The sequence below is a fragment of the Epinephelus moara genome, chromosome 16, assembly GCF_006386435.1.
Source record: "Epinephelus moara isolate mb chromosome 16, YSFRI_EMoa_1.0, whole genome shotgun sequence".
Lineage (NCBI taxonomy): Eukaryota > Metazoa > Chordata > Actinopteri > Perciformes > Serranidae > Epinephelus > Epinephelus moara.
In genome coordinates, this window is record NC_065521.1 from 35,512,290 (window position 1) to 35,527,722 (window position 15,433).

The window sequence follows — 15,433 nt, forward strand, 5'->3', positions numbered from 1 at the left end:
TTCCTGACATGTCATCTTCATATTATGACCCATTTCACAGCAGCAATTATCAACTCCCGAAGCATCCATTACACCTCACTGTCACGCAGCCTTTGCCCCTGTCTTATCACGTCCATAAAAAGGACTCACAGGTGGATCACAAGCACATCCAGCCAGTCACTTGAGAACAGGTAAGTCATGAGCACGCAGAAGTTTTAGTAGCCTACATTTTACATGAATACGGGCTTTATTGTGTGCAGCATTACTACAGCCGGTAGAGTCAGTTGCAGTTTATAAAAATTATAATGCCATCTTTTAAAGATTTATGATACACAACACTTTTTATTGTTGCAGCTCTGAGGAAAAGACTCAGCTGACACAACATGGCTCGACTCGCCTTCTTGGCTGGTAAGTCGCAGTCTCTCTGTTGTTCATTAATTCAAAGGCAGTAATATTGTGTATATAAATAAATAATAAAAAGAAAATAAATTGAAATGTGTATTTTTTTTTAGGACTGTCCCTTTTGATGTGTCTCCAGATGGGTATGCATTCATTTTTTAATTATTTTTACAATTGAAATCAAAAATACATACTCTTCCTCCTACCTGTAGTGCTGTTTATCAATCTGGATTTGTATGATGTGAGTTGCAGAGTGTTGGAGATATCTGTCGTGGAGATGTCTGCCTTTTCTTAGATATAATCAAACTAGATGGCACTCACCTTGTGGTGCTTAAATAACCAAAACAAAAACCCTGCAACAGCAATGTCTCTTTCCAGAAATCATGACCAGGTTATGCAAAAATAACCCACCAATCTAGTTGTGAGCAGCTTCATGTGAGAACTATTTTCTTCCTTCCTATTACACCCGCCAAAAGGAAGCATCTACTGCAAGCTCACTTCTCATTACCAAGCTAGCTCAGCCAAGGATGACACCACTAATGTTTACATTTTGCTTTGCCACGAGCGCAAGCCTCTAGTCCATGAGTAGACACACGCTTCCTTCTGTGTAGTAGGTGGAGAGAAAATAGTCCCTACATGAAACATCTCACACCAGGGTCTGGATTATCTTCAATAACCAGGTCATGATTTCTGGAAAGAGACATAGATGTTGAGTTTTTTAAATGTATTTTTTTTGGTCACTTTGAGCACCTAAAGCCGAGTGCCATCTAGTTCAATCATATTCAAGAGGGGGCGGACATCTGCAACACTCTCCGACTCACACCAGAACAATCTACAGTGATGAATAACACTACAGTTAAGATGATATATATGTAGTTTTGATTATGGGGTGAACTGTCCCTTTAATGACCCTGACCTTGAGTAGAAACTTGATTCTAATTATTTCTCTCCTCTCCAAAAGTGTCCTCCACCAAACTGGTGTGCTACTTCACCAACTGGTCCCAGTATCGACCTGGTGTCGGCAAATATCTGCCGGCCAATGTAGACCCCAACCTCTGCACGCACCTGATCTACGCCTTCTCAATAATCAGCCATTCTAACGAGCTGTCGCCCTATGAGTGGAATGATGATGTTCTCTATAAATCCTTCAATGATCTCAAGAACAGGTGAGTTTTTCCTTCATGCTTTATCATCTTTCTGTGGTTGTATGCACTGTTATTTCACAACAAGCAGTCATATCAGCAGTCGAGAGGAAGTTGGTTAAATGGTGTCATTAAATTTTCCATATATGGAGATTGTAAAAACTGGTAGATTAACTGCAGTGGTGGAATTTTAACTAAGCGGAAAGAAAAATAGGTTACAGGAAAAAACACAAACCCATGCACAAAGGAAGAAGGAAAAGCAAAATGTAGGGGGTAAAGTAAGGGTATGTAGTTTTATTATTTAATGAATGCATAAAGTGGAGGAAAAGAACATTTTGATTTGTATTTTGAATGCAGGTCTTTTAATTGTAATGGAATATAAGAATTGAATTTACATTTTTTTGCACATTTCTGCACAGAAACCCGCGGCTGAAGACTCTGCTGGCCGTTGGTGGGTGGAACTTTGGAAGTACACAGTGAGTCCACAACACTTCAACAGCAAGGAATTTTGAGGCTGTATCTCATAATGAGAACACCATCAACAATGTCTCCAACTTGTTTTTACATGTTTACAGATTTACCATCATGGTCGCATCCCCTGCCAACCGCCAGAGATTCATCCAATCCTCTATCAAATTCTTGAGACTGCATGGCTTTGACGGGCTGGACTTGGACTGGGAGTATCCTGGAGCACGAGGAAGCCCACCAGAAGACAAGAAGAGGTTCACAGTGCTCTGTCAGGTCAGTTTGAAAATCTACCCCTCCCCAGTAATGACAGAGCCCTACAGGATGCCACACCAACACTGATTTGAGATACTACAGCAGTGTGACTTTTAATATTCTCACATTGTTTAGGAATTACTCGCCGCTTTCGAAAAAGAAGCCACTGAGACCAGAAGACCACGACTGCTGCTCACAGCTGCAGTGGCTGCTGGAAAGGGAAACATCGACAATGGATATGAGATTGCTGACGTCTCAAAGTGAGTTTCTGTGACAGGGAGTCATTTAGCTTTAAAGCTACAGTTGGTAACTTTTATGAAAATAGCTTTTGCCATATTTGAATCTTGATTCATATTTGATCAGCACTGACCACTGTTTACACGCAGTGATTGATACGATTGAAAACTGCTTAGAGACTCAACAGCTCTGATTAGTTGGTTTGGTTCAGCTGCAGTATGGCCCTTAAAAGTGCTGCAAAAGTATAGAGTAGGCAGAGGAACAGGATATTTTCCACAGATTATCTGTCTCATTTAGTGCTGTGTGAATATAGTGACAATTTCCGCAAATATGACAACACACTACTTTTCATAAAAGTTACCAACTACAGCTTTAAAGTTAAAAAAACAAATGCTTTCTTTTGCACTTTGTGACAATATGCTTGTCTATCAGGTTCCTCGACTTCATAAATGTCATGACCTATGACTTCCACGGAGCCTGGGATCCATTCACTGGTCACAACAGCCCTCTGTACCGCAGCTCTTTCGACCAGGGTGAGCTCATCTACTTCAATATGGTGAGTAAAATCCTCAGTTATCATCCTCAGTACCCAACAGGCTGAATAACTAACATGTCTTAGTTTTCAGTACAAATTATCTTATTTTCCTCTCACAGGACTTTGCTATAAAATACTGGAGAGACCAAGGAGCTCCTCTTGAAAAGCTCATGCTTGGTTTTGCTACATATGGACGCACATTTCGCACAACATCATCAGCAAACGGCGTTGGAGCACCAGCTAGTGGAGCAGCCTCTGCTGGGCCCTACACCCGTGAAGCTGGGTTTTGGTCCTACTATGAGGTCAGGTTCAACATGAGAGCAACACTGAGGCACAATCTGATACATAACTAAACTGAACTCAGATTTAATTAATACAATCCCAACATAAATAGAGAGTTCATCACATCACAAAGCATGTTGAAGGTGATTAAGTGTCTTTTTTTTTTTCTACAGATTTGCACGTTCCTCCAAGGAGGCAGTGTCCACTGGAGTGATGAGCAAATGGTGCCATATGCCATTAAAGGAAATGAGTGGGTTGGGTTTGATAACAAGCAGAGCTTTGAAATCAAGGTAATAAATAACATGTGATCCTCCACATCTATGTTTATGGAGATTATATAAGCAAGATAAAAGGTGCTTATCGCTACCACTTCTCGCCAGCTATCAGTTTGCTTCCTTAATTAGCACTTGGGCTGGGTACAACTGATTACAATGGGTATTTTTACATGTACGCTAATATTTGAATATTCCAAATATGACTACATGAATTTGATACAGGTCATGTAAACAGCATATTCGGAATGGATATTTCTGATTAAGCTTTATGCCATTATTCCAAATGTAGCATTTTCTGATAAGACATGCAGGATATGTTGATATTGACTTCACCTAGGCTAGAGGCTATCCCTGCTGACATTGGGCAAGAGGCAGGGTACACCCTGGACAGGTCATCAGACTATCGCAGGCACATAGATACAGACAACGATTCACACTCACACCTACGGGTGTGTCTCCAATAAACCTAACCGGCATGTCTTTTGACAAGCTCTGCACAGAGGGGCTCCCCCACCCTGGGTTTGAACCAGGAAGCCTCTTGCTGTGAGGCGACAATACCAACCACTGCATCACTGTGCTGCCCCATTTTCAGATACTCACATATACATATTATGATATTTATATGACAATGCCCGACATAGATCTCTTTTAGTTTGAAATGTTGCTTTCTTAAATTAATTCTATTTATGTGGATGAGGCCAAGCTAGACCATTCAGGGGCCACAAAATTTTAGAACAGCAATAGCGCAAATATAATTTCATCTTTAACTGGACTGTAATTAAAATAAACCACCAAACTAACCAATTAGTGTGATCAAACTCTTTTGCATTCTATGAATAAAAACAAAATGTTTTTTTTCTAATTTCATTCCCCTTCCAAAGGTCTTAGGATGCGTTACAAACAATGTGTTACACTGGTTATATGTAATAAAACAACAGAGCTTGCATTTTAAACTGCAGCACTCTCCATATCTGATATTCCACAGGTACGGTACCTGAAACATAACAAATATGGAGGAGCCTTCATCTGGTCTCTAGATCTGGATGATTTCAGTGGACAGTTCTGTGGACAGGGAAACTACCCCCTCATTGGTTATCTGCGCTCTCTTCTGGATGCAGGTAAACAGAAATCAGACCTCAACAATGCACGGCATGTAAAAGTTTTATCATCTCCACTTTACGGGTAAAACCTACCATAATGTCTTGAATTTAATTCTATTTTTATCTTACTAGACTTACCACCTCCACCTCCTGTAACCACACATCCACCAGGGATCACTACGACCCGACCAGGCTTACCCAGCACGACTGCCACCACTCCCACAACTACTGATGCCAAAACGACCACCACAGGTGTTATTTCTGGAGGTAGTTTCTGTGCTGGGAAGGCTGACGGCCTCTATGTAAATGACAAGAACCGCAACTCCTTTTATCAGTGTTTCCATGGAATCACATACCTCCAGCAATGTCCAACTAATCTTGTTTTCAATGACAAATGCAACTGCTGCAACTGGGCTTAAATAAATGTGTTATTCTTGAAACAAAGAAGTGTCTTATTTCTAAAATGTCTCTTTTTTGATTAAAAGAATCATATTCATAGACTACCCCAATGAACAAAACATGTTCACATGACTCTGGCATGAAACAAAAAAGGTTTACCTCACAAAAATAAGACAAGACTGCACAACAGCACTCAACTTGCTACTTTTTCATGTGGAAAACAATTTGTTTACAAGATTTTGTAACCATATCAGTTTGCTTTCTACTTCACTGCACACTGAGATACACTACTGGCTTTTATATGCCTGTCTGGCTTTAAGTTTGTAAAAGGAGGATTCACTTTTAAGCAGGACGCTGACCCTGAACATACACTGAAGTCCACTCATCTGAACTCAATGCCACCAAACATCTTAGAAAATAAAACACAAGCTGATATCTGGGATGTTCTAAGAATGTTCAAAGCTTTTGAAGAAATTGTGGAACTGATGCCAGTCAAAGTGCAAGATGCACGGTTGATATAAATGTCAGATGGGCCAAATATTGAGTAATGATCAGCAACAGAGGGAGTTAGACTGTATTGATTACAAAGGATCACTCACTCTATTACCAGCCTCTGTTATTTGACTTACTTGGATGATGCAACAGCCTAATGTCCAAACTTTGGGACGTTCAATTTGTTCCTGGTTAATGATTACCATGGTTTGTGTGTTGTTCGTCAGCTACAGAAAGCTTTTTGGTGCTCTGTTTTTTACATAACAACAGCTAATCGAAACACAAGCAACATGACCAAGCTAATTCTGATTGCAGGTAAGACACACAAAAAAAGGCATAAAATTGTTTATACAAAATCTATTGTACCAAATATTTAACTAAACCTGTAATTTTCAAGGTCTCTGTCTTTACCTTGGCAGTTTGGGTGAGTTTGTGAATCCATAATTTATACTGAACAATCTTAGCAGCACCTGAACAAAGTGTAAATTGTTAAATGTCTAGTCACTGATTATTCTTCAAAGATTAATGAAAACATTTTCTGCTCTACTACGTTTAGTCTCATCCCTTAGACTGGTGTGTTATTTCACTAACTGGTCCCAGTACCGACCTGGCAGTGGGAAGTTTATGCCTCTAAATGTTGATCCAAACCTGTGTACCCACCTGATTTATGCCTTTGCTGGTATAAGCGAGGCAAATGAGTTGTCCACCATAGAATGGAACGATGATGTGCTCTATAAATCCTTTGATGGACTCAAACAGAGGTCAGTGCAGGATATTCTGGCATTATATTGTGCAAAATAGTGATTACAGCCAACTAAATATGTGTGTTCCCACAGGAATCCAAATCTTAAAACACTGTTGGCAGTTGGAGGCTGGAACTTTGGATCACAAAAGTAAGATATCTTACATAAAACAATCCATAATAATCAATGCACTGTGTCTTCTTGAGAGCAATTTTCTCTCCCCAAAATACGACCCAGATTCACTACGATGGTGTCAACACCCGCCAACCGAAATACATTTATCCAGTCTTCTATCAAACTGCTGAGAGAATATGGTTTTGATGGACTTGATTTGGATTGGGAATACCCCGCTGCAAGAGGAAGTCCTCTGGAGGACAAGCAGAGATTTACATTGTTATGCAAGGTCAGATCCAAAATTACTGTTCTGATGTTCAAATGATGTTTAACATGAACCACAACGAGACTTAACCATGATTCTGTGGTGCACAGGAACTCCTAGAGGCTTACCAGGCTGAGGGAACAGCCAGTGGCAAGCCCAGATTAATGGTCTCTGCTGCTGTGGCTGCTGGGAAAGGAACTATCGATGCTGGTTATGAAATCGCAGAGATGGCAAAGTACATCAAATATCTACTCCCATTATTCCCATGATTAGCTGGCATCACGGTTTTGGGTGAATCTGATTTCACATGCATTTTAACAGGTACCTGGACTTTATTAATGTGATGACGTATGACTTTCATGGCACCTGGGAGACTGTGACAGGACATCACAGCCCCTTATACAACGGATCCCATGACACCGGGGAACACGTTTACTTAAGTACTGTGAGTACTCAGCTTTACTCTCCTCTGATGCAAAGTTTCTTTGTCTCTTTCTTTCTTGTTAAGAGCATTTCCATCCAACTATTTTATTCAGATTTTCAATTTGTGTTTAAAAAACCCCATTGGAATCACTGAAAATTGAAATATAGCGAAAGGTATTTATGCTTGGCTGAGGTGGAAACATTGGGGCATCATTAAATGTAAAATCTGACAAAGTGCAACAAAATAAATACTTAAATTTATCATGATTTAAAGGAGCTATATGTAAGAAATCTAAAGCAAATAGTTGTAAAATCCTCCTAATATGTCACAGAGACTAAGGAATAAGGTTCATATAACATGCTGATCTCACCGACAACAATAGTACAGCCAGAATATTCGCATTTAAAAAACATTTTTACAGTCCCCAAATCATGTTTATGTTTTGAATTTGTGTTTTGGCCTGTTGCGCCACCCACCGCCGTCTAGCAGTCACGCAGTCAGTAGAGTCTCAGCATCAGTTACAGTTACGACTGAGCTACAGCAGCACGGCAAGCAGCGTTAGCAGTGTCCCAGTACATAGCATTAGCAGCCGGCGCCTCCTCAGCTGTATCCCGGCAGCAGCGTTAGCAGCAGAGAAGCCGGACTTGCTCGAACGGTCCGCTGGAAAACCGAAGATCAAGGACGCGGCGACGCGGCCCTGCCACAGCAGCCGCCCGTGGGCAAACAAATCAGTCTCCAGCATGCCCTGTCCAGCAACCTTGAATCTGTAGGGGAGGGTGCCCCCAGCACCGCTGTAATGACAACGGGGGACACTGCCCTAATGGCACATTATGAAGCCCTGGGAGGGAGACCAATTTGAAATGGCATATGTCCATCTGTTTTTCCTTTGAGTGAGGTTTGACTGGCACTTTTAATTATGTGATCTCATTGCACTGCCTTCTTCTACAATGGTTTAATGACAACTGGAACACCACCAACTGTTTTTCTCAATGAGCCAAACTCCTAATATTCAATTTAATTCAGTTCATTCATTTTTTCAGATTTCAGAGTCACCAATTAACTTAACCTGCATGTCTTTGAACTGTGGGAGGAAGCTGGAGTACCCAGAGAAAACCCACCCTGACATAGGGAGAACATGCAAACTCCGGCCAGAAGGGTTCCCCCACCCTGGGTTCACTCATGCCAAGATTTAGGTGTTTAAGGCGTAAAAAATAAGTTAGGTAGAAGAGTAAACTAAAAATGAATAAAATATGGAAAAAGTGTAAATGATATAACAATGAGAAGCAGTATTGCACATGATATTAAAAAATGATATTGCATATGACATTGACAAATGATCATGATATTGATTATGAATATAATTTGTATTTTCTCTCACCCATATCTGGAAATTCGGTTTAAATTTGTGTCACATTTAGATGGAAACTTGACTTCTGTCTGTTACTTATCATTCACATTTCAGGACTTTGCCTTGAGATACTGGCGGGACAAAGGAACACCTGTTGAAAAGCTAAATATGGGCTTTGCTACATACGGGAGAACATTTCGACTGTCTACTCAATCCAGTGGCGTTGGAGCACCAACCAGTGGTCCTGCTACTGCTGGTACTTTTACGAGGGAGGGCGGATTCTGGTCTTATTATGAGGTGAAACTGGAAACAACTCGTTGCATTTAACTGTCTATTAGTAACTCTATGTAACTGATAAAATAATATTTATTACAAAGTCATCAAACAGAGCTTTTATACTATAGTTTAAAATTTGAAATTTAACCCTCTTTTCAGATTTGCACTTTTCTTCAAGGGGCCAGTGTCCAGTTGATTGAGGACCAGAAAGTTCCATATGCGGTCAAACAAAATGAGTGGGTTGGATATGACAACAAAGCAAGTTTTGAGACAAAGGTAGCCATATGTTTCAGTAAAACTGTTCATCATTTCTTTTGCCAGATACAAGAACTTGTACAATGGTAACTTGTATACATTGTTACTGAAGTTTTTCCATCATTATTTATTCAGGTCCGTTATCTAAAGGACAACAGATTTGGAGGAGCATTTGTCTGGGCTCTGGATCTGGATGACTTTAATGGACAGTTTTGTGGACAAGGAAACTACCCACTCCTCAGCCACCTCCGCTCTCTTTTAGACCCGAGTAAGTAGAAACTACTTATTGCTAGTTTAAGTGTTTTCTTTCATAATCCACACAAAATAAATTAACTGACATTTGTGAATTTTGACTGTACAGAAAACTGATAATTTACTATTATTTCTCCAGGTCTTCCTCCCCTTCCCACTAAAAGAACCATCCCCAATATAGTAACTCCACCCTCACACACAGATAAGCCTCATGCTACACCTCATCCCAGACCAACAACCCCTACCTCATCCCAAACCCCAGACAACTTCTGTGCAACAAAGCCTGGTGGGATTTATGCCAAGACCGATGCCCCAGGTTCCTTTTACAGTTGTGCCAACGGCATCACCTGGGTCCAAAACTGCCCAGCTAATTTGGTGTTTCAAGACAGCTGCAAATGCTGCAACTGGCCCTAAGAGGTTGTTACATCACTTTATGTTCCACAAGCTCTGATATCTGTAGTTATCAACAGTAAGGAAACAATCATTGTTGGGGTTTTTTTCTTAAAACTTCCTGTGATTTATTTATTTTCCTTTCCATCACACTGCAACATATAAACTACTGTAAAAAATACATAATGTAAATATTACATTAATTAAAGTTGGCATTATGTACTTCATCAGAAGCCTGAACTGTCATGTCTTATATCTGCTGAGACCTGAGGATCTCACATATGCTGAAACAACACCGTGCCCCTGTGTTAAAACACCTCCACCGGGCGGCCATGTTCCAGCTGCCAAAGCTGATCGCTGCCACTCTCGATAAATTATTAATTCCAGCAGAGAAGCTGCAGCGTGTTTCAGAAAATACAATATAATTATTAGGATTGATGCATTTTTAACCAGTAAAACACAGCCACAAATCTTTGATCCATGTCATAAATGGAGCGACGCGTGCGAGCTAGTTCAGGCAGTCAACTCGAGCTGCACTGACTCATACACACACGTCATACATCACTCTCCATATGTCATCTACAAAACACACCCTCCCAATCTGCGGTCTACTTAAGCTGCTAAATCCTCCCAGCTCTCCCTCTGCCTGGTCAATGCCGCTACTGCCCTGCACTGGTACTGCTGCTCGCTCTTTCAGCCCCACCTCCAAACTAGTATCCACCTGCAGGCTCAGCCTAGGGGGGAAATATTTAATCATCCCTCTCATGTCTATAAACTCTACTACAAAAAACATTTAAAACGTGAGTTGTCAGACTGAACTGCACTTTTAACTTGTCTGTAGGCTGCAGCACAACACAGAAGGAAATAACAATAAACACAATGAAAAAAATATAATAAAAAACTCAACTACATAGCCTTCTCACTTACTTATGGTAGAAGCACAAATATCAACGAAAAATGACCAAATCAAAAAATTTAGCCGAGTCAATTTCCGGAAAACTTGACTCCTCTATTGGCTAGTTAAGAGGAGTGAGGAGTCAGCAATCAATAATGGTATTAAACAGTCAATAAAACATTTTTTTTTAAACTGTGGATCACTGCAACCATGTGAGGTTCTTCAGTGTACAGTCATACGTGAGCACACAAAATATTAGGCTGACTGGTCCAGTAGTTTGTGTGATTAGCTGCAGAAAGATAGATACACACACTCACACACCAACCCAGTCATGCACACACACACACACACACACACACACACACACACACACACACACACACACACACACACACACACACACACACACACACACACACAAAGAAATGCAAATAAATTCGTGTTTTTTTTAAACACCAAATGTTACCATCTACAGAAAATCCATCAATGCACTGTATTCATTAGTTTACATAAGTATCTACAACTACTTAATACAGGAAAAACACTTGACGTCTAACTTTGTGCCTTTATGGATGATTGAGGCACAGGTTTGTGGTGTGATTATCAATCATTGATCCCAACACAAGTGGCAAAAGCCCAAAACATATTCATACATCCTTGTGAGATTGCTGTGACCAGACAATGTTTGACTTTTGCACTTTTGCACTACAATACTCAGTGACCCGGTGCACCCAGCAGACCAATCTGGCCAGCAAGTATAAACAACAAATGATGAAACAACATCTAAGATAGAATCCAATCTTTATGACCTGCTGTCATTCCAGGAGCAAAGCCTGGATTTATAGCCGATTATCAGAATATGCCTGGATACTGATCTCAATCATCTAGAGTTGAGGACGCACCTGTTAATATAATGTTTGAATGAAATTTTATTACATAGCATAGCAGTCATCTGATTATTCGAAAGCAGTGTGGGTAATTCAGCTGAGGGGTAGCAAAACAGGTGGCAGTCAGCAGGTGGAGTCAGAGTTTGCCTGTATGATTTTTCTCATCATCAGGTGTTTAGTACCATTGTAAGTTAGCGAAGGACTTTTAAAAGTAGGCGAGCCACCAAAATTAATTCTAAAAGACTTCTCCTTTGTCTCTAGTGCCTCTCCACCCAGTGGTGGTGAGGCACTAGAGACGCCTAGCTCACCTACGCTTAAAGGGATAGTTCAGTTTAAGTGTACACAATATTGAGAGTATTTTTACTGCTTCACCTTTATGTCAGACAGTGGTTTCCACCAGGAGAATAAAGCCATGATATTGCTCTCTTCAAAGCCAGACTCCATTGAGAAAAACAGTGATTTAACATAGCTGAACACAGGAGCTGCTGGTCTAACCACTGCATCAATCAGCTGGTTTGTTTGTGTTTCTGTGTGACTTGAGTGTTTAAAAGGGTTAATTCAGATTCACTGAAGTCACACTTTGACACAGACTAATTAATTTATCGAAGCAGCAGTAGACCAGCAGCTCCTGTGTTCAGCAAGCTAAAATTACTGTTTTTCTCAATGCAGTCTGGTGGCTTTGACAAGAACATTGATGGGAAACTGAAGCTGTTAACGGTTTTCCCGTCAGAATGGACTTTATGGTGAAAAGGTAAAATAGTGAAAATACTCTCACTTTAGCATAAACTTAAACTGCTATTGATTTTTTATGAGGGATTTTTTTAAGGTGGGTAAAATATGTCTTGTTGCTGACCTCCATCCACAGCTGTAGATTGCTTAGCTTCTGTGTTGGACTCCTGCTTCTCCAAACTGGAGGCACGCCAACTGACAACTACAGTATAGAACACACTGACTATGGGAAAGTACCCCATTACAACCCTGCTTCAAAACATCTGTACTATCCCTTTAAATATGGCTGCAGAATAGAGGCCTTAATCAGGAAAACATCCTTTGAATAGCAGACACACCAATGATGTAAATGCCACAGCTCAATTAGTGACTAGGCTATTAACAGTTTATTAATGCTCTGCCCTCTTAAGAATGTTGCCTGAAAGTCCTCAGGCTCATAAATGTTTTTTATTTCAGTCATCTTCAAGTGTTTTCACTAACAAGACAGGCACAACAATGTGTGTGTCATGCAGTTGTTCTGACGTCCATTATGCTCATATGATTTAATGACGAGGTGTGGGTGTGGCAACGTGCAATAATGGCTTGCATAACTTGAAAAAAGGAATGCTGTGAATTACACCCAATTAAATATGTGCCAAATCACACCCAGTGATCAGAATGTCCAAAATGTGACTTCTGAGGAAACGTTTGTCCTCGTTTCACCCCTGCTGCAGCCTGGATCTGTTTAACCTGTATGCCACACGTGCAGAACTGCACTGCCCTTTGAGGCGTGTTAATAATAGAGGGTGACTAGGAAGCGAAAGAAGACAAAAATAGAGGATAAAGGGAGGTAAATACATACATACACATATAACACACACACATATTCATTAGTGTTGTCAAAAATATATATATGTAAAAAAAAAAAAATAGATGTATCAATATAATAATATATATAATATAATTTCTCCAGTGGTACTGAAAATTGTATTGTATAGAAGTTAGATATACTCTGTACATTGTATATGCATATATATGTGTGTGTGTGTGTGTGTGTGTGTGTGTGTGTGTGTGTATATACATATATATATATATATATTTTTTTTTAGGCATAATCACACATCACTGTGTGGAAGGCAGGATCTGGTTCATTTTTGGGGCTTTTTACCTTTTAATGAGAGGACAGTTTCAAGTGTGAAGGGGAGAGACAGAGAGGGGACGACATGCAGCAAAGAGCCATGGGCTGAAATCGAACCCGTGGCTGCTGCGGCAAGGACATTGCCTTTGTACATGGGGTGCATGCTGTGCCCACTGAGCTACTGAACTGCCCAAGAAATGCCACTTCTAAGCAAAGTTTACACACGTTGCCAATAGGTAAGCAGCCATGTGTCTCACAGGGACCAACGTGGGTAACTAACAAACTAACAGCTAGGTATACACAGGAGCACAAGTGATGCAAGTATGCACTGTGCTGTGCATACTCAAAGAAGACGAGAGGAGGTGATGTTGAGCCTTCTGACCTCAGAGGTTTAGAATGCATGTTTGGTGTTCGACCTCAACTCTGGGTCATTAATGTGTTCTCTAAATCTGTCTGTGAGGCAGGACAGGGAGGGAGAGTTGAGCTGTGATGTTCCAGGCAGGTCTTTTTAAAAAAAAAAATAAAAAATTTTCATGGAAACCCATCATACACCAGATATTTATCATGGGAGATACCTCCTAGATTCAGTGGGCCATCTGAACTTATTTTTTAGGAATTACTTTATGTGTAAACACATGTTGTGACAAATGGATACCCACAACCAGGGACGGACTGGGACACAAATGTAGCCCGGGACATTCAGGCGCACCGGCCCACACACTGGCCCACGCGTTTCTACCTATAATCCTCTATATGCTTGTACACACTACATAAACGCACTGACTAATTATCATACAAAGTCAAAAGTAAAATCAATGCTAATATTCAGAGACTGAAACAACCAACTTCAAGGCATACAGGCTTATACCTTCCAGGTAATTACAGACTATAAAATAAATGCAATAATGAACTGGCCACAAATTGCTATGTGCTTATTATTCAACTTAAAATAAGAGCATATGACTCTGTCCTAATGCATCTAATTTTATGCACAATATAATTGTCTGCCCAGCCCTGGTCTTGTATTACATGAGCCCAATTTATATCTCCATGGTTCACAGCCATGAACTAAGGAGGTATAAATTGGGAAACAGGCCCTTTAGTCAACTTATTACTACAACAAAAAAATCCCACTTAATACTACTAAAAAGTTTTTCCTCTGGCTAAAATGTAATGCATAGTAAGCTATGCCTTCACATTGCACCTGTCATATTTCTGGTCTCATCCTCCTCCTCCTCATCACGGCTGGGGTTAGTCTGTCCCTCAGCTTCATTGTCCTCGGGACTGGGAGCACCACCTAATGTTAATTGCATGATGCATCCACAGGAAAAAAGCAAGCACATATTATCTTTTAGTACAGATTTAAATTATAATGACTTAATGCAATACCTAGTAGGCTAGTTGGCCTCTTGAACCGGACACCTAGAAGAAATATGTAATTTGCCAAAGCCAACCTTGCACATTACACACTCAAATGTTAGCTAACGTTAATGCACCTGCTATGACACTGTCGGCTCCAGCTCCATCTCCGTCATTAGCAACACCAGCAGCCTCAGCCCGTTGACCAACGCCGCTGCCCAACAGGTCGGTTATTTTGGAGCACTTTGCTGCCTCTTCTTGTAAAGATTTAAGTTTTTTTATTCAAGATTTTTCTGCGCCACCCTTTCTTTTTTATCGGCTTTATCCATGTTTCTTTCTCCTTTCTCAGTAGCTAGCACTAACGGTCAAACTAGCCTGGTCTGCCATGAGTAATGACTGATGACTGCGGCTGAGAAAATCAGATTTCAAGAAAAACCAGGGCCTCTTTCATATTGGAAGAGATACAGTATGTATGAGATGTATAAGGGGAACACAAGGCAGGTTTAGGGCAAAAGCTGAACCAGCATAGTTATGGCAGCACACTGAGTATTTAATTTAATAGAGAATCCATTGAAGGATAACTTATTCAGTAAATAATGAGGCTGGGTTGGCCTCCTCACGCTGGATGGCTGGTTTCATTACAACCATGTGTCAGTGAGCTACTGCAAGCAGAACAAACAGTAAACTGTCTCTTTGTCATATTGTACTCCTGGATTCTTTTCTACATAATGTTCTGGCAACCATGCTGATTTTGTACTTCTGATTATATTATTCTGTACTGAATGTACAAAGAAGACACAGCAGGCATTTCTGTCATAG

At 40.5% G+C, this 15,433-nt stretch overlaps 2 protein-coding genes across 2 annotated transcripts; both read left to right on the top strand.

Moving 5' to 3' along the window:
- Positions 1-330: 330 nt before the first annotated feature.
- LOC126402345 (acidic mammalian chitinase-like) lies at positions 331-5,088 on the top strand. Its single transcript, XM_050064245.1, has 11 exons — positions 331-387; positions 492-521; positions 1,340-1,544; positions 1,940-1,996; positions 2,096-2,261; positions 2,376-2,500; positions 2,910-3,033; positions 3,132-3,314; positions 3,468-3,584; positions 4,555-4,687; positions 4,802-5,088. The coding sequence occupies exons 1-11, from the start codon at positions 363-365 to the stop codon at positions 5,086-5,088; spliced, it is 1,452 nt and encodes a 483-aa protein (XP_049920202.1). The 5' UTR covers positions 331-362.
- Positions 5,089-5,744: 656 nt separating this feature from the next.
- On the top strand, positions 5,745-9,854 carry LOC126403017 (acidic mammalian chitinase-like). The gene is made up of 11 exons (XM_050065406.1): positions 5,745-5,875; positions 5,958-5,984; positions 6,117-6,321; positions 6,397-6,453; positions 6,541-6,706; positions 6,793-6,917; positions 7,004-7,127; positions 8,569-8,751; positions 8,890-9,006; positions 9,121-9,253; positions 9,377-9,854. Exons 1-11 carry the CDS (start codon positions 5,851-5,853, stop codon positions 9,649-9,651), a joined length of 1,437 nt encoding a protein of 478 aa, XP_049921363.1. The 5' UTR covers positions 5,745-5,850; the 3' UTR covers positions 9,652-9,854.
- Positions 9,855-15,433: the final 5,579 nt, after the last annotated feature.

Coding starts and splice junctions, on each gene's coding strand:
- LOC126402345 (XM_050064245.1), top strand. CDS start 363: ATGGCTCGACTCGCCTTCTTGGCTG. Junction 1,545..1,939: donor TTCAATGATCTCAAGAACAG/GTGAGTTTTTCC, acceptor ATTTCTGCACAG/AAACCCGCGGCTGAAGACTC. Junction 3,585..4,554: donor AGCAGAGCTTTGAAATCAAG/GTAATAAATAAC, acceptor GATATTCCACAG/GTACGGTACCTGAAACATAA.
- LOC126403017 (XM_050065406.1), top strand. CDS start 5,851: ATGACCAAGCTAATTCTGATTGCAG. Junction 6,454..6,540: donor TGGAACTTTGGATCACAAAA/GTAAGATATCTT, acceptor AATACGACCCAG/ATTCACTACGATGGTGTCAA. Junction 6,707..6,792: donor GATTTACATTGTTATGCAAG/GTCAGATCCAAA, acceptor TGTGGTGCACAG/GAACTCCTAGAGGCTTACCA.